The sequence below is a fragment of the Nipponia nippon genome, unplaced genomic scaffold (assembly GCF_047370975.1).
Source record: "Nipponia nippon isolate SJK-2023a ecotype South Korea unplaced genomic scaffold, ASM4737097v1 scaffold_25, whole genome shotgun sequence".
Lineage (NCBI taxonomy): Eukaryota > Metazoa > Chordata > Aves > Pelecaniformes > Threskiornithidae > Nipponia > Nipponia nippon.
Genome location: NW_028262342.1, coordinates 7,325,340 through 7,351,736, shown reverse-complemented (window position 1 = coordinate 7,351,736; position 26,397 = coordinate 7,325,340). Strand labels below are relative to the sequence as shown.

General features: G+C 45.8%; 1 protein-coding gene across 16 annotated transcripts in view; it reads right to left on the bottom strand.

Annotated features, from left to right (window-relative positions):
• ANKS1A (ankyrin repeat and sterile alpha motif domain containing 1A) overlaps positions 1–26,397 on the bottom strand; it is a 106,693-nt gene that overhangs the window by 39,770 nt on the left and 40,526 nt on the right. For 14 of the 16 annotated variants that reach the window (XR_015705661.1, XR_015705662.1, XM_087761717.1 and 11 more), the window contains 3 exons: positions 24,746–24,838; positions 20,708–20,825; positions 13,166–13,737 (listed from right to left, as the gene is read on the bottom strand). Coding sequence is in view for 13 of the 16 variants with exons in the window: in XM_087761717.1 (XP_087617843.1) it covers positions 13,166–13,737; positions 20,708–20,825; positions 24,746–24,838 (783 nt within the window). In the remaining 3 variants the exon portion in view is untranslated. Of the gene's footprint in view, positions 1–13,165; positions 13,738–17,698; positions 17,887–20,707; positions 20,826–24,745; positions 24,839–26,397 lie in introns of those variants that run through there. The other 2 variants (XM_087761730.1, XM_087761731.1) reach the window with 2 other exon arrangements.

Genomic DNA, 26,397 nt, shown 5'->3' with positions numbered 1-26,397 from the left:
GTTTCCATCGCACTGCCCTCCCCTAACAGGAGAAGGACTTGATGCTTTTCAGGTTCAGTCCCCAGCACTGACAGCTCTGCAGTCAAAACACAGCAGTGAGGACCTGCAGGTGCTTCTTCAGCACTAAAACACCCACGAACTTTTCCTCAAAAGCAGAGAATTGCCTTGTGCTATATAAAAATGAACAGTAATGAAATAATCACATGGCAAAGGATTATCTTTCACAAGCCATCCTTTGCTAAACATCAGTTTGATCTGGAGGAGGTCACGGTTATGCACAGTCAAATCTTTGTGTTACAATTAATGCAAAGGGAAATCCTGCTTCATGCCCTTGGCTCTCCACAAAACGAAAAGACTCTCCCAAGTCACACACCAACTCAAACACCGGTTTATTGCTGATTGTCTTGATTTAACTGTTAGGAGGTTGCAAAGGTAAGCATACAGGGGAAGGACACAAACCTGAAGAGGGAAGGAATGCTTTAAAGCATCCCTGTCCTCTGCAACCAGTCCTCAGCTGCACTCTACTGCACTAAGATGGGGCTGGAAGAGAAGATACTTTGAAAATAGCCTACGCTACAGTTTTTTAGGCTGGTCTTTCCCAGTCGTTAATCATTAAAATACAAAAATACCCTGTTTAAATATAGCGCTGCAGTTCAGACTTAGTTGTAGCCTGAACACTCAGTTCCGATTTATTTTGGCTTAACCTGTTTTTTTCCACTGAAGCACCAAGCATCCGTCCCTGAACAGGTTGTGGGGTGGGGTCTTTTACGGTTTGGGTTTCTTTTTTTTTGTTTTACACCCACAGAAATAAAACTGAAAAATCCTTTTGCCTCCTAAATTAATACAATCATATCTGTTATTCCTAATCTAGAGGGGTAGCTGGCTCCATGCTATAAAGATATTTTAGCCAACGAGGCCTGAAACCCTACCAAGAAAGGAGACAAACTACTGCAAAGCTAAAATACTTTGGAAGAAGGAAAGGCTGCAAGGATGTGAGAGCGCCCTTCAGCAAACACCAAAGCAAGGGGTGGACGGGAAGGAACTGCAGAGTGGTTACCAGGATTGAAGCACACTGATTTATTTTCACATTTGCCTAATAAAACTACCCCAAAAAAAGGAGCTGGGCGCGGCTGACAGTCATCCCGGGGCTGGGGAAGTGGTGAGCTCTTCCACGCAGGCAGGCAGCCATGAAAACATAGCAACTGGCAATTTACTCCAAAACAGAACTTTATCTTAAAACAAACTATCCTGAGCAACTGAGTTCTGATTAATGGAGAAAAAGGTTTTTGTTTGTAGAAGGCCAGTAAAAGCCAAGCCAGCTTGGAGGACACACTGGATGCTGCTGTTTGTTCTGCTGGCAAGCCAGAGGACATTTCGACACCAGAGTCTTGCAAAGTAATTCCCCACCTCAGAGCACTCATGGCAGAAGCATCTAATGGCTTTTGACATGAACAGGATGCAAAATATCTCCTTTCCTCTGATACCACCCTGCATGACCAGCAGGAGACAGGTCCCACATCTTCGCTGAAGACAGTGGTGCCAGGTACAGGACATCGAAGCCTCTGGGGACCCTGCTCCTCGGAGGGCACGCATGGCCCTGCAGAGCCATCGCTTTGCAGCCAGCCCTGATGCGCTTCGTTTCCACTCCCCTGCCCCGATAGATGTGAAGCCCCTGTGTCCATATTCATCTCTCCAGTTTATCCTCCCCCGAGACAATGCTGAAGTTTGGAGCCAACGAGTCCATTGAGAGAGACAGAGGACGATTAAACAAGTCCCGGGGTCTTTTATCACCAAAATAAAAGACAGCCTGATGCAACACAAGCTGTCTGCAGCAACTCATTTGCATGCAGGGAAAGGAAGCTTCATTCAGAAAGCACAAAATTGAGCAGCACTCCATTAGCGTGACACTCACCCAGGTTCGGGGGCATCTTTATGCTACTGGAGCTTTCTGGAAGGGGCTTAGTAAAACCTCACCTATGGCTGAAAAGCCCTTACATTTACCATCAATATAAATGCAGAATTTTTGTTCTCAGTCTCTGCATGCAGCATCAGTGATTCCCAAGGACATAACAAGGTCGTCCTGGGAGAAGAAAAAAAATATATATACACATGCATGCCAGCATTTGGATGACCAGGTATTGCTGAGAGCTACATCTATCCTACCCCAGACAGTTTATAAGCAGGGTTTTGCCCTCCCTCCATCCCCTCCAAGAAAAATAGGTGGTCAGAGCATCATTGCTTCGGGCAATGATCCACACTGCCGTTCTGCAGCTCCGCAGGCGTAACACCCCGCACTTGCATCCCCAACCAAGCTCCATAGCCAGGCTCTGAGCCCCACAAAACAGCTCTGTTTAGAGTAAATGCATGCTTCCCCGCTTCGAAATTAAGGCGGCCAACCAGAAGGGTAGGTTTGTATATGTTAACTAAGAGGTTGGAAGTGTGCCTAAGACACCAGGCTCTGTTGGCCAACCCTTCCATGCAATGCTCTCACTTTCCAACACCTCCCTCATGCACACACAAACACATGCCCCTTTGCAGGGAGCTTATTTCTGAGAAGCCAAATATTACCATTAAAATCCAGATATGCCTTGATATACAAAGAAGAGCCCCTTTGATGCTTTTATCCTGGAAAAAACAGCTTTTAGAGTTAACTCAGGGGCACGGAAGAAAAACTCCAGTGAAGTGTTTTCCCTTTAAATCACTATAACAACTTCAGACTTGTTAAAGCAGGTACAAACAGAACGAGACGTAACAGATTGCTTTATTCTACTGCTCTGCACAGGCTCCTCATTGCTGCATCAGGCCCTGCTACCTGGGAAGCCTGAGCAGGGAACTACGAGTTACCATCTAGGGATGATTTAGAGTTGAAGGTGTGCCTGTGCACATGCACATACATATATGCACACACATGTAACTACAGCATGTTGCCTCTGGGAACCAAACCAGCAGAAAACTTTTTTTTTTTCCCCCTTGAGGTGCTTTCTGTGGTTCAGCAGTTCACCCAAGGGTGACAGCAGCATCCCCCCTCTGCAACACGGGGGGACTGCCACCTTGTGCCATCACCAAGAGCATCAGGGGACAGTGTAACAGGGTTTCTCCTCAAAACTTCTCCTGCCTGGAGCTTCCCAAGCTTACCTTCCCTTATGACAGGATTTCTGGTACCACACACCATTGCCCATCTCTTTCTGAGCTCTGCACATAACAAGCAAAAACCCCGTGTGGGGTCAATGCCTTCTGCTTCCTCTGTGGCCCCTTCCCAAATTGGCAGCTTAAAATCACCAGTCCAGAGGCCTGGTCACAAGGAAGATAAGCTACGGCACGCCTGCACATGTGTCAACAACAGAAACATCGAGCAATAAAGTTATTCAGATAAAAGTCCATAATTAAATAAAAACACACAGAAACAAATGGCACATTATCTACCATATGTATGGTATTAGTGCATTATAATGACACCCTGCAGCATAAGCATAATTAAGACTCTATCAGGATTCCCATTATAAATCCTTATTATTAAGGGGTTCATAACCTATTGTACAAACTCGCCTGGGGCTAGAGCTCGGCAGACAAGATAGCAGTTCCAACAGCATATTTTATTCCTGAAAGCTACTTACAAAGTTGGGTTTAAAGGTTATCAGTATTTTACATTTCTGCAATTCCAAGTAAGTGTCAAGGGTTAAGACTTCGTTATTTCTCAGCTTCTACAACTGAGGGATGGGGCAGATTTGGTTTAAAAACACCAGACAAGCTGCTTCTACAGTTTACAAACCCCTTCGAGTACAAGAAACGCCTCCAATTACAAAGTGACCAGTCTCATTACAGCTTAACAGACTAGCTGGAAAAAGCAGGGGAGAAAAATAAGGGTGCATTAGCTCAATGGACGATGCTGGGAAAGCAAGAATGCCTCCATCTGATGCTTCCATTCTGTACCAATACCACAGCAACAAACCCCAAATACAGCACAGGTAAGATCAACCATGAGCTCTATGGTTGCCTGAAAAAAATGATCCCTCCTGCACACAAAGCCCGACTCTCAACCTTCAATATCATGGTTGAAAGTTTGTGTCAGACAGTTACGAGGTGACTGTAGCTGAACATGAGATGCTGCTAGCCATTTCCAACTGTTTTATAGATTTTCTAGTAAACAAGAGAAGTTATTTTGGAGTTGCTGGGAGGAAAAAGAAAGCAGAGCTATTTAATCAAGATTTAGGGTTTTCTTTTTTAATTGCTGACTTGTGAAATCATCTCTCAAGAGATGTGGTATACAGTCCGGAGGGGACACAAGAGGTCAGCCCAAGCAAATGACTCAAGCAGCAATTGCACAACGGTGCTGAATACCAACACCCTGCGCAAGAGCAACGGACTGAATGAAAGAATGGCTTTAACTAGCCTTTTTGAGCATCTCAAAATTAATACCCAATTTACACCACAAGTCCTGTAAATGGCAATAATGCCCCTTAGCTGATACTTCTACATTTTCTAGGCCTTTCAGTGCAGTGGTAATTGCACTGGCCCAACTCCTCCTGCATCTCATTTCAAGTTTAGGAAACACGTGGTGAAAAGACACCTCAGCCAGCCTACCCCAGCAGCCATACCGAAATGAAGTCCACTACATTTGACATGCTGTTCACATTTATTAGCTGTTACCTCTAAGCACTTGCCGCTCTTGCAGCCTGCAGCCCAGTAGAGCGGGGCACGGCAAGTGCCCAGGGTTGCACACCGAACTCGCTGATGCTTCCAAGCATTTTGCAGATTCACAGTAATTGAGGCTTGATGTGACAATAGCACAGGTAACAACAGAGGGAACAAAGCCAACAGAAAGGTTGCTTTTCTAAAAGCCAACATGACACAGGCTCAAAATACCACTGTGGTTAGGGCACTCACAGGCAGCCCGCAAGCCCAGAAGATGCTGGGTGCAGACATTCACCTGGGAGTCAATATAACAGGCACTGCTTTAACAAGCAATTAGGTCCTGCCTGCTTCCCTGTTTATCCTGCTGATGCAAGACAAGTGATCTAAGGCATTTTCCCCAGAAAAGTCTTTGGTTAATGGATACCTGTTATTACTAACTGATATTGCATCCCTGAAGGCGGAAGCAAGGCTGCTCAGACGCAGCTAGGATACATCCTCGGAGCAGAGGGATGGCTGGCTGGCAGCATCCACCAGGATCTCTGAAAGGGATGGAGTTGCAAATATTAAGAGCAAGAGAAGGATCTGGGACAATACCTGCTGGCTCCTTAGCGCAAGTGTAGCCCTGCGAAATTTGGATCTGGGACATGAATCTCACTTCTAGACTGGTGACAGCACATAAACCACTTCTGGTTTAGTTTATGAAGCTTCGGCTTATGTTCTCAACATCACCATCCCACAGAGCAGAAGCCTCATATTTCATCGCTCAGTACATTCTGCGTATACAAGAGATACCAGCCTGTGTTATGAACTCAGCATAACAAATGCGAAAGGGTTGGAAAATATAATGCTCAATTTATTAATTCTAACCTAAACTACAAAAGCAAGCCTGTTGTTTGAGGCACATTTCAACACTTAAACTTCAGAGTTCCCATGCTATATCCTCCTCCAGCAGCATGTGCTTTCCACACACAACGCGAGGACTCACTAAATTTGTTATTTATTTCAAGACATTCTGCAACTGTTCATTAGTGATAAAGGCGCACACATTTTCTGGCTTAATATGGTCTCTGAGAAACTCATTTGGATCGGGATCAGGGACTGTTGCTTCATACAACTCTCCAGTCTGTGTTTTCGTACAAATCCCAGAATTACAAATCTGAACACATACCAAGAGGAGAGGAACTTACGGTATACATTTGTATTTCACAGCCGGTGTGTGGTGAATCTGCAGATTCAGAGCCCTCCAAATATCAAAGTTTTTTGACAAATACCCAGCAAAATTGGATGTTACCATGACAAGAAAGATGACCAAATGCGACAATGCATCGGCTCAAAACAGTGAAATGGCTGGACACCAGTTATTTTGAACTCACAATAAAGAAGGCAAAAACCTCTTAAGAGTATCGAATCAATTAACTGACTTCACAGCTACATTTTCATACTCTCACATCCTAAGACACAGAGCCAAAAATGATTTGTTAGGCTCTCGGTGCCAAGGTGGTCTCCAGTGTGCAGGATGCAACACAGCACGGTGAAGCCCGCTTGGAGACTTTGGACAGAGCCACAGAAATGCTTTTTTAAAAATAAAAACTTCTGAAGTGCTGGAAGATGCGACAAAGTGGAAGAGAACATAATGAAAGACTGAATTTAGTAAGGACACTGAGGCCGGACATTTCTCTTCCTGAAAAAGACTCCTGAAAACGCTAACGATCACAAGATCGTTACGTAACCAGAATATCTGTCAGACCACAAATAATTTACATAAAAGAATCAAAAGCTTCTGATTCAGAAATACTGAGTTAATACACTTGAAAAGTTAACAGAAACACACAGCAGCAGTGGACTGAAACTGTTATATTATTCTAGTGCACTGGATGCACGCACGCTAATTTAGATCCATGTTCAGCCTCTAATTGGTGACCTATAAATAAGAGGAGAAAGAAGTCATTGTGCATTTAAATCTGTATTGAGGGCATTTTCATAAATCCTTTTGAACGCACGGGTGGAAGGTTTCTTCCACACACAGGGTAGCCGATAAGCTGCTACGTCTCACTATATTTGGCAAACCTGCCTTAGCGAGAGCTGCCCCGGATACCTGTCTGGTTCTAGATTAATTGATATGATTCAAAGAGCTGGCAAATATAATTCTTGTTATGTCTAAACCTTGCTGTTAAATACAGGAATGAAGTATGCTTGGCCTTTACATTTGCCTTTCAAACCAGAACACCAACCAATTTTACCTACAAAACTGGTAAGTTGTCTTAATTTGGCTTGGATTGGCTTAGTTCAATATAGGTTTATAATTTTAACAGGCTGGCCATTTGCAGTAGATACAAAGCAAACCTGTAAGGTGGCAACACAAAAGCTTTCACTTCAAAAAGTTAATCAGGATGGAGGAAATCTCGCCACTGGGGGCAAAGGGAAAAGAGATTCTACAGGAGGGATGATGTAAGAATCCCTGACCTTAGCACAGGAAAAACAAGAGGAAACATTGGGATCTGGAGATAATAGAATAACCAGCCCAATAATTAAGTTGATTAAGATCCTGATGGACATGGTTGTTTAGAATAGCAGAAATCAGAACAAAAATACTGACCACATTACTGCTTTTCCCCTAAACAAAAATTATAAAACATTTTAAACAGGCAAAGGGAAAACTGGAATGAGAGCTTAGAAATGAGGGCCAGCTCTAGGCAAGGGACACAGGCCGAAAAGCATGCCAAGGACACCTCGCTTCAAAAACAGGCTTTGCCTGGTCCCACAAGCCAAACCCAGGGCAAATGAAGCATTAAGATTTAAACACCTGAACCAAAAGAATAAATTAAACATTTTAGGAGGCATAGGCTGCTGGCAAGCAAGGAAGGAGCCTTGTGACCCACATGGCAGGGATGTCCTCGGACCATGCAGGACCACGCGAGCCAGAGCTGTGATGGCAAGCCTGCATGCTGCAAGGTGGTATGAATATGGAGAGGCTGAACATATTGTTTTCTCAAATGCATTTCTCACTTGAAACACCAGGTTTTTTGATCTACAGCACGGGCCATACCAGAGCCATTACCCAGCAGGTAAGCTGCAAGAGCTTGTCAGAACAAAAACCACTGAGCTTTTACAAGATGCAGTTTCACCAGGCACAAAAATAGCAGCTCTCCCCCAGAATAACAAGGGAAATATTTGCATTTTCTTTCAACACCAGCTCGCAGCTCTGAATTTCAACTTCTGGGTGTTGTTTTAAGGCAGTGGCAGGTTTTGCATCAAGAGCTTTCCTGAAAGTTTCACATTTCAATGCAAATGTTCTTAATCCTCAACTGTAAGCATGTAATTAAGGCACTAATTCCACTAGGTACTTAAGCACCCAAGCAGTCCTGACAAGGTTAATTGAGCTCAAGTATTTAAAGCCACCCCCTAGCAGCCACAACCTCTAACAACTTGCTCCCCAGCTCTTCAAAACCTGTGATGGAAGGCAGGACAGATGTGCCATCTACTCCTGGCATCCATCCTTATGTGACATTAAGACCCCAAAAACAGGTCAGCAACAGGTGAAACACCACATCCACAATTACCACAAATGGGAAAGAATTCCTTCTGCAGCAATAGCAAAACATGGAGCACCACTGCAATTATTCATAGGATATGATGGTTGCCCAGTACCATAATTAGCTGCAGAATATTCATTAATTCTTCAACTAATTCACTTGGGGAAAAAAAAACGCATCGAAGTGGTGGACTGTGCATCTCCTTTTTTCTAAAAAAAGCTAAAATGCATGTTTTATTTAGTTCCCAAAGTTTCTTTTGCAGGAGGTTTAATCTGTTCCTAAAAGAGCTAAAGACGGAACACAAAGCAACTACTTCATTTTGTGACATTGATGCTGGAGCCTCTGAGCTCAGCAGTCATTACAAATTCAGTATTGGAGCCACTTACTTGATAGCAGACAGTTGGAAGTGGAGGATTAAGGGATGTCAGGAGCCAGGTCTGAGGCTAATTCTCAGTAGCCTGCCTCATTCTTCGCCCTTGAACATTTAAAACACATCATTTTTCTTACCAAGACCTATGACCAAGAAGAGCAGCTAAACTCAAGCATTACTGTGCCTCAACTCCAGACGTCTCTGCTCAGAGCGTGGATGCAGATATGGGCGGTGACATCAGGTTGTACAGATGCACCTCCTGGATCATACACGCATCAAGAACAACCACACTGCAACTCTCAAAAAAAAAAAAATCCCCCAAGCACGGCATCCTGGCTGCACTGCCGCACAGGCAGGACCACAGGGTACAAAGCAGAAACGAACAACGACAATAACTGCAGGAGCAGCAGCGCACCAGAAACCTATCGCAAAAGGCACTAAACCTCTATTCCTGAAGCCAAGACATTGCCCAAAGTTTTTGTGTTTTGCTGAAGCCAAACATCTCCCTTCTTCCTCCTCCTCTACAAATGGAGCTCATTTATTTGCTGTTGGCATTTAGGGGTTTTCACTTCGTCACCTCACTTGGTCCTGTGAGAAGGGAGGCTGCATAGGATGCAGCTTCCAAATACCCGTACATCGCGTTTATCAACCTGACAGCATCTAAAGGACAGAAAGTGTTTGTCACAGCCTGACTTCTTCTCCAGCCACCACAGTTTTTAGAGGACTATTTTACCACATCCTCAAGCCCAGCCATCGTCCCTCTGCCACTTCCCCCGGGAGATTACATCCCCGCTAATTACTCTCACTGTCAGGAAGCTGCTTCCTCAGCGGAGCTGTGGCAGCTCAGTGAATGATTGTGAAAGTTTTGCTTCGTCTTGGTCAGGCTCTCTCCTTTAGCACAGACATGCTGATCTATCAAATGGATAAAAGGACCTGGAAAAAAAACCACAACAGAAGCTGAGGCAGAGGGAGAAGAAACCATTCCACGCCTAAACCTGGCCGAGAGCGATCAGATAGCATGGGCTCAGAATAAAGCAAAGTTGTTGCATACCCCTTAGCCTTTGCTAAACAGCTTACTGTTCATTCTAGACATGTATATGCTGCCTTTCATCCAAAGAGAACTGGAATAGCTTATCATCAAGAGAGAAATCAGTTCAGCCCCTCCAGATCGCACCCTGTGGGTGGGAGGGTTTGCTGAGCAAACTCCAAGGGGCTTCAGTACCATTTTGCATGACGCAAGGTTTGCCTGCCTACGGCAAGGCTCCTGCAGCAGCCCGGGCAGATGTGCAGGGCTGGAGCTGCTCTACAGATGAGGAAGGCAGAGCAGATGTGAGTTAACCCTCCCCAAAAGGGGGCTGGCAGCTGAGCAAGGCACCAAGAGCCCCCCTCCTCCCTCAGGAGTGCAAACACAGTCTATTCTACTATACAAAATTCATAGTGAGCTGTGACTGCCACGTGCTCATCTCATGGCTGCTAAATATTTACAAGCCGATTACGACAACCAAATTTATCACTTTAGCCCTCAGCCAAGTTTGGAAGGATTCAAATATTTATTCTGACTAGGGGGTCTACCCCCTGGCACGCTTCCTCTCCCCCACCTTGCTTCCCTCTCGAGCAGAAGATCGAGCATTTTCGGTCTGCACCCCTCTCCCTGGGCAATACATTGCTGTTTGCTTTAATAATTTCTCTGGCTTGCTTGCAAAGAGTTTCTATCCAACAGCAGCTGGAGTGGGGACACCATGTGTGCGCTCAGCATTCCCATGAAGGAGCCGGTGGGTCAGGAGGCAGACGGGATGCACACTGAACATCCTTTGCAGCGTGGCACACAAAGCAACACTGTCGGCATCTGTTATTTGGGCCAGGCCCTTGGAGCAGGGGAGCCGCAACTGGGAACAGGGATGAACTTTGCCAAGTGAATCATTTCTTCCCCATCCCACCCTTTTGGCAAAGCCGGCACCACCTTCCACTTCCAACAAAGGGCATTTGCAGTGCTCGGCTGGGGAAGGGACGTGATCCTTTCCTTCCAAGCTGTCCCCAGTCAGAGAGACTAGCTGAGCAGTCACCCATGGCCCAGAGCGATGCTAGCTCAGCCTCTGCCACAGACCCCATCTGTCCGTGGACATAAACAGGTCCATCCCCGAGTCGCTGGTGCCCCGAACAGACACACCTACTGCTGACAAGGCCAGTGGGCAAAATCCTCAGCTTGTTTGCTACAGCTGCGTGTTGCACAGAGCTGCACATGTATCACTTTCCTCCTCAGTTGCCTGCACAAAGACTATTAAAATTAACAGAATAATGCATATAAATCTGCCATTGTTTCCCCTCAACACAGAAGAGCCAAATCATTGCTAACGGGGTGGCTCAACAAGGTTTTATATTAGCCTGGTAAATTCAGAGGCTGCAAGTTGCATCTAATTCAGAGCAGCTGCATTATCCCATTCAGGGAACTAATTAAACCTCCAACAACAGCACTACATTTATGTTTAAATCTCATTGTTGCCATTATGACCAGCCAGATCAGGCCCTTTCTGCACATACAAATCACTGCAAAAAAACCCCTAAACGTTCCCCACAGGTGCATCTTCACCATTTCTTACCAATCATAGGAGTCTGCATTAGGATATTTTATAGCAAGAACTGGCCTGACTATATAAACTACTATCAGCAGCTGCCTTTTATGCTGCTTCTATAGAAAATTGCTCTGCCCTGTGAACCGTGCCCCTCCTGCCGACAGCATCAAAGAGCGTAACCGTTGCACCAGGAGTCAGAATGAGACCCCAAATGCCTCTATACAGTCTTTGGAAATGAAAGAGCAAATCAAGCTAAAGGCAGTGAATCACCAGCTGCTGGCTTGTCCCCCTTCTTATGAGAATATTTAACTTTACCTAGTGTTTTTCAGTGGGAACAAAAACATTCTACAAAAGAGGCTATTGCTATCTCACAGATGGGGAAACTGAGGCAGAGAGGAGAAACCTTTGTCCAGAATCATTCAAGCTGGTCTGTGACAGCCATGAGACCCCAAGGCCCCCAGTCAGTGCTCTGGCCACAGGATGCTACTACCAGATTAAAGCAATTCCACAAAATGTTCAAATTACACCAGAAACCAGGAAGACAAATAAAATCATTAGGTTTAGATAGTATGACTTTTTTTAAGTTAGACCTGTCCCGTTGTAGACAGATGTGAATTTTTCACATTCTTTCTTTGATTTCCTCACCTAAAGATAATGGGAAGGAAAACCAGATTTTCCTCTTGTGGCTTGTTAGGCTGACACCAGGTGGAAATGATGCTTCTTGTTTACAAGCAGGGAAGCAGATCTGCGGGTTCATTTCTCTGAGCAGAGGAAGCACAGGCACACTAACGCTTGACCTCTGCTACTAGTAAAGTCGCACAGCACTGTAAAGCCGAAGGCTCCTTCCCTTTCAATGTTTGCTGTAAACAGTTCGGTTAGGCATGAAAAGCACAGTGAAAATTATCTGGTCCTTTCAAATAAGCCTTCTGCTGCAAAATCTTTCACTCACAGTCATAGTACAACTGACCCAGGTAATTAACAGCAAAGCCTCTACAACCAAAGCAGCTATAGAGGAACACAGATGTATTTGGCAACCCTAAAGCACTGCAGGGAGTGAGAGTATGAACTGAAAGATGGGCTCATACTGAGGAGGGATTCCCACTTCACTTTTAGCATCTTTGAATACCTCCCTCTTCCACAAAAGATGATTTTTATCTCCGAGTCAGGATCAGAGAGGCAGCTGAGCATCAGTCAGTGCACAGAGGAGAGATGAGCAGGGGCACAACCGTCCCATGAGTTTACACGCCTGGCACGCACAGCTCCACGCCCCCAGCACCACGCCAGGGGTTTTATTTCCTCTCGGTGTACAAAGAGTGGTTCATCCGAGCTTATCTCTTCTGCAGCGCTGCTGCTCTACCAGCAGAGAATCATCTCCAAAGAATGTTTCAGTAATGCTGCGGTGCTGAATTTCAGAGGGACACTTAATCTCGCCTGAGTGGTTCACTAGGGCCAACTTTCTGAGCATGAAATATTTAACTATCCGTGGGCCTCCTGTACTATAATAAAGTGACTTCTAACAAGCCTCTGAAATAAACATGTGAAGAGGAAAGCGGGAGCTATTAAACACACAAAACAGTCTAATTACTCTCTTCCTTCCATGCCCATGAACCCAGGACACTGCTTACCCCCCAAGCAGCAGGGACCCAGAAACAAAACATCTCCTCCGGATGCTGGGAGAGTCCACAAGGGAAAAATTGGAAAGAGGTCGACAAAAATTTGTGAGGCGCACTGTTATCAACTCTCCGTCATTCTGGGGATGTAAAAACTTATCTGGCTTGCCTAAAAGAAATCAAGCCCCATATTTGAGCAACTTAAAAAACTTTGAAAAGCCCCCTACTTCTTGCAATTCTGCTTCTCCCCCAATCCAGTTAAGCCTATCTTTTGGCATTTAACACCTCAAAGACTTACAAGTGAGCATTTGCCCATTAATGTGATGTGAGAGTTAGTAAAAGTGGTGAAAACCACCCAGGACCCCCTCCAAAGGCCAGTGCGGTAGAGAGGAGCTCATGCTGTACAATTTCATTCCTGGCACAGAAGCTCTTAAGCAAGGTCAGCCTTACCTCATCCCACTCTGAAGCAAAGGAGGGGGACTTCTCCAGCCTCTTCTTCCCAGTGCTGCAGTTTGAGAGCGATTCACTTCGGCTCCCCATGGCATCGTCCTCTGTTGGAGAGCAGGTCAGAAGATCGGAGTCCGATTTGGACAAGCTGCGACTGAGTTTAAGCTCAGCTTTGGGCTTGCTCCCTGGGTGGGCTCTACCCACAGCTCTGTCCCCCTCTTCCTCAGCACCGCCGGGGTGCTGTAGCACGTGGGGCGTGACTACAGTTTCAGGATCCGCCCGGTTGACGTGCGCGTGCTGGATGGTTGCGTAGACCACTTTCTGGTTTTGGTCTGGAGAGCTGGTCCGTACTGATCCAGAAGCAGGTAAGTCAGCATCCTCCAGCTGCATAGCAGGTGGGTGGCTTGTAGCTTCTGTGCCTCCTTTCTCCGTGGAGGAAACAAGCCTGAAAGGGTCCTCACTTATCTCACAGATCGGGGAAGAACCATGAAGCAACCCTGAAAACTGCTCTGGAACCTGGATGTCCTGGCCGTCGGCAGAGTCCTGGCTGCGGCTGCCACTGCTCCTCCTGTGGTCTTCAAGGGGATGAAAACAGGGAGGGGGGGATTAAAAACATGGAAGAAGCAGCAAAATTCCAGCTCTCCCCCTGCCCTCCCTCAGCAAGGGAGGGAGAGATAAAGAGAGAACAGTTCAGTATTGTTCCGCATGCTCAACTTGTACCCAAAGTCATGGCATTTATGAAATTCCAAACACTGGCCTGATTTATGCAATCTGGCAGCTCTCCTTGTTGTTTTATTCCTGTTAACACTAACTATCAGGCCTTGCTATATAAGGCTAAGAGAAGTGCTAACTATATCCTGCAGAGAGAGCAAGTGAGGTAGGAGAAGCAGAGACAGAGGCTCCTGGAACATCTGATACATTTCCATAAAGGCCAAAGTGTTATTTAGAGCAGTGCTCCCTGCCCTTGGAACGCACTGCAGGGTGGGAAAACTTCTGGACTGTAATCAACCTGCGAGTTCCAAAATCCGTTCCCCAAAAAAACACTGCTTTCCTCCCCAGTGGTTTCCAAGTTTAACCTCTCCTCCTTACTCAGGGGAGAGAAATAAACAGTTTATGCAATAAAAAACTCGATCAAAAAGTTTCTGTCTTGCAAGCGAACCACTGAGTGCAGAATGGTCTGACACAGCGAGCTGCGTGGAGTACCGGCTGTCCCAGAAATCTGACACTGTTACTCAGCTACTCCTGCACCAACATCTTTAATATCAGGTACCAGGGTCCTGCATAAATCATGAATAATTGACTGATCCCAGTTGCCAAGCGTATGCACAGACATACGTGTCTTGGTCACATTACACGCATTCGAACTGCAAAAGCAAAACTTTGTAAAGAGAAGTATAACTTCTGTTTACCAAGGATTCATATACCTGCCCATAATTGCCTGCAAATTTTAACCACTTCCACTTAGTGCTGATGAAACACTCTTTGGTCTGAGGACCAAAAACCCACACTGCAAAGGAGCATTAAGGCAAAGCACCCCAATAACATGGCTCTGAAATGCAAGGAGGATGTTTGGATGTGAAGAGGAAATTACTTGCTTTGCAAGACAGCAGCTCTCAGAAGCCAAGGCAAAGGAATCCTCATCTCAGTGAGGGCAAAATTCACTAATGCATTTTACGCATTTTACTTATCTTTAACTAAAAGCAGCCTATTAGTAACAACAGTGAGATCAACTCCTTCCCCTCGAGCATCCTTTCCAGCACTAGGCTTGACCAGGTCATTTTCAAACACTAACACCCGTCTGGTTTGGCGGTCTGTCCTCACACCAGAAATGAGGCAGGAAAGGACTGAATTAGTCACTTGTCTTTGCAAGCCGCTTTAGGTCCTGGCGTCTCATGCACTCTGTGTTTGATGAGCATAAGCTAGTCCCTCTCGCAGGCATTTGTTTACTCCACAGAAATGCTAAAAGCAGCTTGCTCAGTTGGCAGCTGAGTCAGGAACGGCAAAAGCCTGAACAGAGGTTAACTGCCAGGGCAGCGCGCAGCAGACCTTGCTTCTCGCTGGGATCAAGTGGTGCAAGGGCTTATTTCATTCTGGATCCTATGAGTTAAGGATTCCAGGACAATGAAGTAGTTGTTGATTATCTTGCACGGGCACATAAACAAGAAGTTCTGCAACTGAAGTTGCCAAGGGGGAGGCACATCCCCTGCAGGCGGTGTCACCAGCATCATTCCTAATGCTGGCTGGGAACGCCAACAGCAGCACCTGATCAGATCTCAAGACCAGACTATGTTCAGTTACTTTGCATGAAGTTATGAAGCTGTAATGCTGGAGAGAAACCTTAGAAGAGATCAGACGTGCTGCACTCATTCATAGGACAGACTGGTATTAATAAGAAAAAGCTACCGACCTGGTAAGAGGGAGACAGCATTGATGGGACAGTCACATTAACCTGATGGGGAGGGAACAACTTTTGCAAATTCAACAGCCTTTCTTCTCAACCTCTTTCCTTCCTTGGAAATCATTTCTTCCATGCCCCAGCTTAACCTTTACTGACATTTTTACTGAAGGCAGAGAGGCGGCTGGTGAAAGTTTATGCCACGTGCTGGAACACTTGGGTCCAGCCAGAACAAAGCGCTCCAAATCCAGCTCCAGAGACTCACAAAAGGGCTCCTGTTGAACAGAAATCACAGCCCCCATTCATCCCCGAGCCGATGAAGGACTTTGAAATACAAGGCAGCTGCCAGGGAAGGAAGGGGTGAAGCAAGGGCAACAGCCCTTGCTCAGAAGATGTGAGGAACATCTTGAAGGAGACATTTCAGAGCCTGCCCTGAAAGGTGCAGACAGAACTCATGTAGGAAGGAAAGAGTCATCTCGCTCCTTTTTATCAGAGGTGCACATGGCAGGAACACCGAGGGTTCCCCAGGCCTTACCTTTTGGGGTTTCAACTAAAGGTGCCTCAGGATGGCTAGCAGAGAGGCCAGAACAGTCACTGGCCATCTCGGGAAGGCCCCTCTTTTTGGGATAGGTTACTGACATGATTCAGCTCATGTGCTGATCACTTTTCTCATGGCAGAGATGAACAGTACTCATTTTTCAAGGGCGTAGTGAATTTGGAGGAGGGGAAAATAATATTTAGGTGCTAGAAAAGCAGAGACACCCCAGTTCTATCCATCTGCTGCACTTCAAGGGGTCTGAAAGCATCCTCCTCCAGTTACACCTTTTAACTCAGAAAGGGAGTTGTCCTTAACACAGGGACTTCTGTCCAACTCCCTTCGCTGATTTTACACCCAAGCACAGGCATCTGACTGGTCCTGACTTCTTCAGCCAATGCCCGCTGCAGGTTCTGCCAACAGGAGGAACTTTCAACACCTAATGGGAACAGGAACCCCTTTCTGGGTACAGACTGTCTGCTTCCCAGGGAGGATTCAATTAAGAGCTTCCTTGCCAGCAGCCTGATGATTCCAGATACGAAGCACTTCCCTAAACTCATAACACTGAGCTGCAACTGCCCCGCCTCGATCAAATTTCTTTCCCTATATATCATCATCAGGATTTGTTTCATGCCTCTGGATTAGGAGAATGAAGCTGTTATTGCAGCTGCTTTTTGCTCAGGCTCCCTAACCTTAAAACCAGCAAGGGCATATGCTAGCCTCTAGCTTTCATATAGAAAAGGTTCCCAATACCACATCATGCCAGAATTTGTCAAGTGAGGAACATGCAAGTCTATCTCCTGTGGCACAGAAGGCCAGAGAAGAGAGGGAAGCTGGCCTTTAGGGTGCTACTTTAGAGGTGCAAAAATAACCTTCAACTGCAGTAAAACTAAAACAAAGGCTCATTTACACAGCAAGGGATGGCATGTGAAACTCAGAAGTGTACAGTACGCTCCTGCATTAGTCTCATCAAGCTCGGTCATTTTGGACAGAGTTTACCCTCCAAAAGCTACCTGAACTTGTGCTCATTTGCATTCCCTTCCCTATTTCCCTTTTAAGAAAGGGCAATAAAACAGTGCCCTAGTTGCTTAGAGAGATCGCTAACATGACTCTGCACAGAAGCTTCTAAATATATCATGACAGCAGAAATGCAGGCTTGGACCTAAGACATGGGGAAAAGGGTCTGTCCTCCAGGCATGATAAAACTAAGGGAGGACACGCAGGCTGTGGTTGTACACTATCATTCATCTCACGGCAAACCAAGAGGTTTCTGTCCCTTCCAACCTTTGTTTGTAATACGCACATGTCCCCATAGATTCCCTATAGTGATACCCACCCCACTGCTTCTGTAGCCATACTCTGGCTCTGTGGAGAGATATTTTCTTTAAATCTCTCAGCAGCATGTTTTATCTTTCATCATTGGGTCAGATATCTGGTTTAGAGCACATCCATACATCTGGTTGAGCCAGTACAACCATAAAGAAAAACTCCAGCAGGAGGAAGGGAAAAGCAGATACTTCAAGCTGGGCTTCCTATGGAAGCAGCACAGCAGAACCTCAACAAATCAGTTTTTAATAACCGTCAGAAGGAACCAAGTCAGTCCTACCTGCAGCTGGTTACTGACAGCACTTGCGGATGACTCTCCTGAGAGGCAAGACAGACATCAAAACTCAGAAGTATTTTCCCCATTCACCCTCCATCAGGTCTCTCTGAATGCAGCAGGACTTGTACAGTCTCCTCCTGGTCAGTTCGCCACTCTTAGCCTATTTACAAGTCCCGTTACAAGGTCTAAATGCCCTGACTTCATGCATGCGATTGCACATAGTTTCCTTACCAAAGAGGATGGGAAAGCATTTGGCTCAAACCACTTCTGATACTCTGCCCAAAACATTAAGCCAACTTTTCCTAGTGCTCCAGCATGTGACAGCAAACTGCTGTAACATACACAACAGGCAACCAAAGCCAGGCAGATAATACCACATTCATCTAGTCACTGAATACAAGACAACTTGCAGCAACAGGAACAAAGGCAGCTATCACATATGAAAGGCACCATTAAAAATGGCGTGCCTGGAATTCAGCCTTTCAGCTGCCCTGAAAAGCCCTTCTCAGTAGCCTGCAAGAATCAGAGTCGTCCTCTTCTGACCAAAGGCTCCTCCAGAACTCATCAAGTAACATCTAGAAGCCCAGCCTCTCAGATCGAGAGCCAAGAAGCAATTCAAAGCCATGCTTCAGCCTGCTCCTTGACTTGGGATTGAGCTGCTGCCTTTGATGCTCCAGGACCCTTCTGATCCAGAGGTGGGAAAATTCTCCAACACCCCAATTAAGGCTTTGGTCCCTCACTTGGCCCCTCACTTGGCCCTTGTTTAATGTTTTACCGAAACGACTCTGCTACTCCCTAAATGCATCTTCTGCCCCCCCCATCAGCATATACCTCACATTTCATACTTAGCTACATCTGCTTCCACATGCCCTTCTGGCACCTGACGCCAACTACTGCGAAAGCCGGAAACATTTCCTTTTGTTCCCAGTATAATAAAGCAGATTCCAAAGCTGACCCACCCTTCCAGAGCGGTTACGAAACTCGTGTGGAAAAAGAAGCAACCTGTAATGCTGTGAGAGAAAGCAAGGGTGAACAACACAAAACAGCGCTAAAGACAAAATACAGTCAGTGCCTCATTTCCTACTAGGGCTGAGAAGGTGGCAGTCCCTGAGAGGACAAGCAGCAGGTGAAGGATGGCATGGGGCCCTGTCAAAGCTCAGTTGCTCCTGCAGCACAGGGAGAGCTGCCAGCTGGGGACACTGCCACATGTGCAGTTGTGCCACAGGGAGCACTCCAAGATGCCTTGGAAAACAGCTGGTACCCTCTGGAGAAGGGGGACAAACAGTCATGGCCCTTTCTCCAGGTCCACCACAAGGAGCAATGGGAGATGGCCCTGGCAAGCTTAAGAAATGCAAGAGATGAGAAAGACATTGGCTGGGCCCCTTTTCCCTAGGAGCAGCTCTTCACTTCCACCAGATCGAAGGCTCCACTGCATTAGTCATTGTGCTAGTTGCATTTAAAAGAGTGAACAAGTCCTGGAAGACGAGAAAACCCAACTGCATCCCTGGATTTCTCCGACCACATCAATAGAAAGGGCTCATAGGTTTGTTACAAACACAGTAACACTTCCCATAGGCTGCAAACCCTGAAGTCACAGCTATTGTCTTTCTAGCTGTACATTTTAAAAGACAGGACTCTGCTCTGGATCCTTAATAGGCTAAAGATGCTTCCTGCAACCTCTCCCTGAAATGGGGCTTCGAGGGCCTGCAATACCAACGTCTTTGGGTGTTCAGGGGAAGAGATTTCCATCAAGAACAAGCAGATGCATTACTTTGAGATTTTATTGTAATCTGACACATAATTACGACACACCTTCACTCATAGCAATCAAGCCTAGACATGGTAGTCAGAGAAAGGAGCAAAGCAGTCGGGAATAGCTTGCACTTGAATAACCAGCAATAGCTGTGCACTGAAAAGATAGCTTGAAAGCTTCTGGTTCAATGGCTGTCGCCCAAGGACTATTCCTGAGTGAGACCACAAAGCACCAACCTGAAAAGCATCCTAACTTTGCCTCCGGCAGCAAGTGGATTTGGCAAATTGCTAGTGGGAAAACAATGACCTCCTGTGCCACCCTATACAAGCTAGGAGTGCGGCAGGACTCAAGGAATGAAAGCTATCATGCTGCAAGAGGGGAAAAAAAACCAAAAACCTGCAGGTCTTACAGGGCAGTCAATGAGGCATCACATCGAGACCTCGCTATCCTCTGTTCATCCTCAAAGTGAGATGGTTTCCAGGTTTAGAGTCCAAACTAAATCCTTCCAAACTCCTGCTCAGGACTTTTGAATAAAGCAAGAGACATTTTTCCTCTAAACACATCTTTTGTTGTTGTTGTTGAAGGAAAGCCAAAAAGCCCAGCAATAGCCAAACACAAGAGACAAGGTGTTCCCAGATCCTTTGTAAAGCACAGAAGTCCCTCTGGGAGAAGAGAGACTAGTTTGATGCTTAACCTGGCTATATAGTGGATTTTCAGTCTGTTCTAGAAAGGGGCTTGCTCTACACATTTGTTTTTCTCCTTTGTTAGTTTACATCTCAAATGAGCTTTAATACACAGCGGGATGTTGATTTTAAGACCAGGATAGAAGGGAGAATCATCTGCCAATATAAACATGCAATGCCAGCAGGTCTTTAAATTCAGCTGGATGGAGAATATGGCTCATTTAAATGCTTGCATTGGTTCATCTCACTTGTAACAACATAACATAGCCTTCCACCCCTCCGCATTTACTTGACTGTGCACAAGATTTGCTTATTTTCTAAGTTAACAGAGTAGGTCCTCGCAATCTCTTAGTTGTCAAAATAGCAGAGTTGCCCTTCCTCCATGTACGTTTTGTACAGGAACGTTTAGATCTCTCCTTTATAAAAGTGAAGATTACCAGGAAACAACACAATTGCAATCCAGACCCCAGCTGCCCCACCCAACAAAGAGTTTAATCATTCCAGTTACTCTCTGCCCTCTGTATTCTCCTTAAATGCATCTAAGCAAACAGCTCTGGTTTTTGGATGGTCACTTACCTTTTGTTTTCCTATCCACCGCAACGGGCTTTTTAGTTTCTGCTGTAAGCAACAGCTCGTAAGGGTGTTCCTCTTCCTCAGCTCCACTTCCCCTGCTCTTTCCTCGTGTAACAGAGGCCTAATGAAAAACAGCATAATGTAGTGCTCCACAAAGCAATGCTATTTACCCCGGCAATAAAGTACAAGGCCTCTTTATGCCATGGTTTAAGCAAGGAATTGGCAGAGGCAACACCTTTGCTGTGGAGCGTGATCCAAAATGTAATGCTCCCTTCCCCCCTCCCCCCTTCAAAAAATCCCTCCCAAACCCCCTTTATTTTCTAGTATTTAAGGCTGCTGACAGCTTTCTACCACTGACCAACCGATTCACAGCGCAAGGTCCGCAGACAGCCTGGAGGGGGAAAAAGAGCTGAGACCATTATTCGTGTTCATCCCAACTCAGACTTACTGTTGCTATTGGAATTTGCATCGTCATTCACTATTTAGTTACTGGCCCTATAGGACATGGCTAGGAAAAAAAAGCCCAAATCCCTGCCACCTTCTCAGAAGTGTCAGACCTAGCATTTCTAATCTCAGAATGCACCATGTCTTTAGGACTAAAGAGCTCTCGGGCAACACTGTATAAAAACTCAGTTTAACCTCAGGATGTGCAGCAACGATTGTGCTCATTTAAATCCCCCAAAGCCTCTGATTAGAGCTTGTTTGTAATACTGGCAGGTCCTCCAGCAAGCTGCTCTGGAAAGCCACCATCCACATGCAGGGATGTGGTCTTGATGCAGCATCCAAATGACTCCTGCTGCAGACTCACACGTGTTGGTCTACCTCAATGCTCAGGATGATAGGCATTCGACATCTTTCGAGAGCCATGTGTGCCATCCCAGTGCTAATGGGGCTAAACTGGGCTTCAAGGCACCCTGCCTGCATGGTCAGCTGCCTTTCAGCACCATCTCCTGGCCAGACCCTGGCAGGTTGATGCAACCCTGTCCCAGGAGCCATGTGTGCCTACAGCCAACTGTGGTGGGTCAAACCCAAGCCAGAAAGCAAGTGATCCCTACCTGCTGCCAGGACAGGGAAGAACAGGTCTGAACAAAACGTCCCTCCAAGGAGGGCTCTCATACTGCTCACAGACCCTTGGAACTGCCACTGTCTAGACAGCAGACTAAGCACCACCTCAAATTTCTTCCCCAAAGTGAAAGCATCAGAGTTGCTTCAAGGGCAAATAGGTACCTACCCAACTGCAATCTAGCCAGGACCTCTGGAAGCTTAGGGAGTCTTGGAAAGACGCCGAGGAGTCAGCAGCACAGACAGGAGTCCTGCATCTGTGTACTGTTTCTGCATAAGCCCAGCTGGCTTTTAAATCAACTTTCTCAATGGGAGGAAATGGGCCATGCCCAGCAAAGAAAGTATTACTCTACCTGCTTCAAGCATGAGCTGTCAGGCAGACCTGCTCCTTTTCAGGTGAAGGAGCTCATAATGAGCAAATCAAGGAAAAAAATTCTGACCAGATGGTGGCACAAAAACATCAGACCATAACAGCAGGTAACAGGCTCTCGCCAGAGATCTTGGAAAAATACTGCACAGCAGCAGCCTGTCATAACAGTTGTAGCCTGGACCTCAAGCCAGGCATTAGTACACTCCTACGACTCCTGCAGATGATGATTATTGTGCTGTACTCTTTCAAATGCACTGAATGCGTTCGAAGGCGGTAGCTCCCTAGCAGCAGACAATTCAGTTTTTGCCTTGTAAACTTTTGTGCATGCATTTATAGGCCTGGTTACACTATTTTTTCCGTCTCTCATCCTTACAAGCTGTATTAAATAGAGTTTCAGGTTCAAATTCACTCAAAGTGATGACCATTGTTTGCTGGAGAACCATGCTTGTTCTGTAGGCTCTGCAACCAGGAGTAACAAAATCAAATAAAACTTCCTTCCAATTCATCTTTCATTTATTTATACATGTTGGTTAGCATGTATAAATATTCACTATTAGCAAAGCCCCAAAATACGATGTTGTTAATAATGCATATGCTCTTTGAAGTGTACTTAATCCACAGCAGTGAACTTTGAAAGACTTTTTAAAGGGTAACTCATCTCGTTTCTCTCTCCTCCCCCACCAGAACTGCAGACCAAACTGCTGGAACACTCATGGCGCCTCGTCTTTTGTCTGCACTTCCCTTTCGAAGATGTGTAGTAAACAAATGGAACTGAAGTTTAATTTGACAATGCAGGCTCTTATTCAGCTACAAACCCAGAAGGTTTCTCCAGATAGTGAAAGAAGGCACTTGAGCACCTCCAAACAATCAGCTCTTTTGCCTGTTTGTACTAATGTTTTTCCATGATGAAAGTTAAAAGTTTGTTGTTTATGCACATCTGCTTTGACTGATAGCCCCATCTTGGCAATGGAATAAAAAGACTACTTTTGAAACTAGAGTTTGGCCCAACCCCAGAGTATTCAATGACTAACTGTCCTGGCTCTAATGTGAGAGCAGGTCTGGAGGACGGCAGATCAGGATGCTGCTCCAAGACATTTACAGCATTCCCTAAGCATATTCCTGTTCACGCCTGCCCAACCCAGACAGAACATGTACTGAGATGATAAGTAACGGGCAAGAGTCAGAAAAGGAGAGCACCCCAGAAGTAGCAAGCAAAGAAAAAGAATCAGACCCAAAACTGCCTTATTGGTACATCTGGAAGGTCACTTCCAGGCAGCGACACACACTGCCTGTAAGCTATATCAATGAAATTGATTGCAAATCAAGATCTCTCCAGCAAGTCACTTTGTGTACAAGTCTATTTGCCAGCAAGATTTCCTTTAATGGATCATGTTTCCAAAGCTGTTAATGTCAGGACAACACAGCAGGTGTTTTATAATTAAATATGGCAAGATAACTCAGCAGGAGCAGTCAACGCACATTTCTCTCCCTCATGTTTATCGTCATAAACAAGTTCTGCTTTCCAATTATGCCGTGACCTGCTACCCAGCTCTCCTCTGCCCAGGGCCAGCCATGGGACTGGTTATCACACACTGCAAAACCATTTTAACAGCAGTGGAGAGATCAGTCCACAATTTCACATTTCAATTTTACTGTTTATGCACTGTTTGGAGCTTTACTCTCTCTATAAAAAGTCAGTTCTATTAAAGCCAATAATGTTTACTCCTGTCTCATGTAGACTTGACATACTTCAGAAAACAGATCACATTTATGCCTTGTAGGAACTTCAGCAGATCAACACATTCAAAGCAAAGCATCTGGTGAACTGGAGTCTGTTCCAAAAGCTAGACGCAGCACACACTCCACTTGTTTTACATACAACCTACTGCATTTGGAAAATCAAGGAAATTCACAAGATTTGTTTTTGCTTTGAAGATTTTCCTGAGTGTCAGCAGAAGTTGCCAAGACACATTTGTGGTTTCATACACCCCCATACACAGGTCTCCCGGAGAGCCCTCACGTCAGAGGTTCGCAGGCAGGTGAATAAAAGTGAGCAACAGGAAACCCAGGAGCAATAATGCAGAACAGGAGAGCTTTACTTTCATCAAAAAGCAGCTCACACATTGACCTCTGCAGAAGACAGTTTTAACATATCCTGGGCCAGATTCTTGGCTGAATTCAAGCCCCTGATCCCTGTTCACGTCAGTGGGACCCACGAGCCCACGCATCTCCTCCACAGCTGGAAGCTAAGAGGAAGCAGGAAGCGACGCCCTCTGGGTTTCAGGCTCAAGTGAAAATGCATTTGGTGGGATCATTACAAGTGGGCAACAGTCCACATTGCAACGTGATTCAGAAAAATCTCTTCCTAAGGGAATTCCCAGCCAAGAATAGGAAAGTAAGGCTGAAGGTCAACACAGAGGTGCCCTGGAAGAACCACACAAAGGAAGTTCCCATGACAAGTGGCAGAAGCAATGCTGGAGTGAAAGAAAACTTTACATTCACAACCTGACTTGCAAGAGAGGCAATATCATAGTTGGCTCCTCCCACATTTCTAAAACTGTTCTTTAAACCACATTTGTATAAAACATCCCAGATCAAGCCCCACTTACCTCACAGGAAGCACCATGGCCTATCTTCTTCTCCACTTGCTGATCCTCCTCTTCATCAGGTGGAGGCTTGGCAGGTGGGGGCGGACGTTCTCTCTGCAGTTTAAAAAACCACTGTCAACTGTGTTGTGTTAAAGCATGTCCCCTTCTGCTTCCACCAACACTACATCCATGCTGCTGTGAATGCAGCATGGTAAGGACATCCTCAGATTAACCTGGGTGGAGTAGAAGTTCAGTCCTAACAGCACAGAGCTTGGCAATGGTTGCTGCCTTTCCTCCTCCTCCTCTCCAGCAGGATACCTATTCGGGCGGAGAGGCCTTTCTGCAGATTCACGGTACTGCAGTCCTGTGGATGGACTGCTATTGATAACGCAGACCACCCACTTCTGCTCCGTAGCAGTAACACTGCACAAGGCCAGCTCCGACCCACGTGAGCACCAACTATGCTTTCAGGAGAATAAAACCGCTCGGGTGGAAGGTGCTGTGTACACAGGTTTATTGCTTCGTTACTTACGCCAGTTCATTCAGACCCAGACTGGTAACCTCAATGGCACAGCATTTCACTGTGAAGGTCAGTAATGAACTCATACAAATGGGTAGAAAAGGAAGACTCATCGCTTGTGTCAATGAAACAGTAACAGGAATAAGTGATTCCAGAGGCACCTTTTATAGCGGAAAACCCTAGAGATCAAGGGACAATGCTGCACTGCATTCCTCAAATATCCCAAGATTGCCTGTGGGCAGTTAGAGCTGCGCTGCCCTGTCTCCATGCAGAGCTTAAACACATCTCCAGGTCATCTCCTGCCTGCAACAGCTCCATCTAATGGCAAAGGGAAAGACGGCAGAGGTGAACCGCTCGCTCCAGAAAACTCAAGCAAGTTTGGGGAGAAACTCCAGCAAGCTCCTGGAGCACGTCCCTCTTTCTTCTCCCTTTTCGCTGCAGTTCAGCCCCTCATCTTTTCTTATTTGTGAAAGAGCTGAATTTATTTCACATCAGACACTATCAACACAGGGCAGTACATAGATGGATATGAGCCATCAAGGTTCAGTTAGTAACAGGACAGTGCCTCTTGTACTGCATACCTGAGAGAGAGATCTGGCTGAAATGTCAGTCTTCTAAAGCTTTTGTCTCATTTCTACTATATTTGCTAATAGTACAGGAAAAAGGATGCACCTCTTTGCAGAGAGAGAGGAAGCATTGTTACAGTACCACCAGCAGTTTAATTGTTCATTGCTGCTTTGCCTTTTGTCCAAAAATACATCCATGGAGCAGGCTTTGTAAAACCAACCAGAAAACAAACCCTGAAGCTGACACAGCATGCTGCAAGGCCAGCATCCCATCTGCCCCATAGCAGCATTGCCACCGATTGCTAAGGGGGCAGCAGATGCAACTAACAGAAGGTGAGGAAGACTTCTTTGGAGACAGTTCCAGGAGCCTTGCATTGCCTTGTAAAGCCTTGAGTACCCTCTACAGATTTCTGCAAGTAATACACAAAAAGAAAAATGTTTCCACTGCCAACTAGTTTCTGACAGGATATTCTTAAAGATAATTTCTTGAGAGCCTTCTCTTGGGCAAAGCAGAGAGCAAGAGAGATGAGAAAAATGCTCCACACAAAAGTTTCCAAAGCTTTCTTCTAGACAAGAAGTTAGCCCTT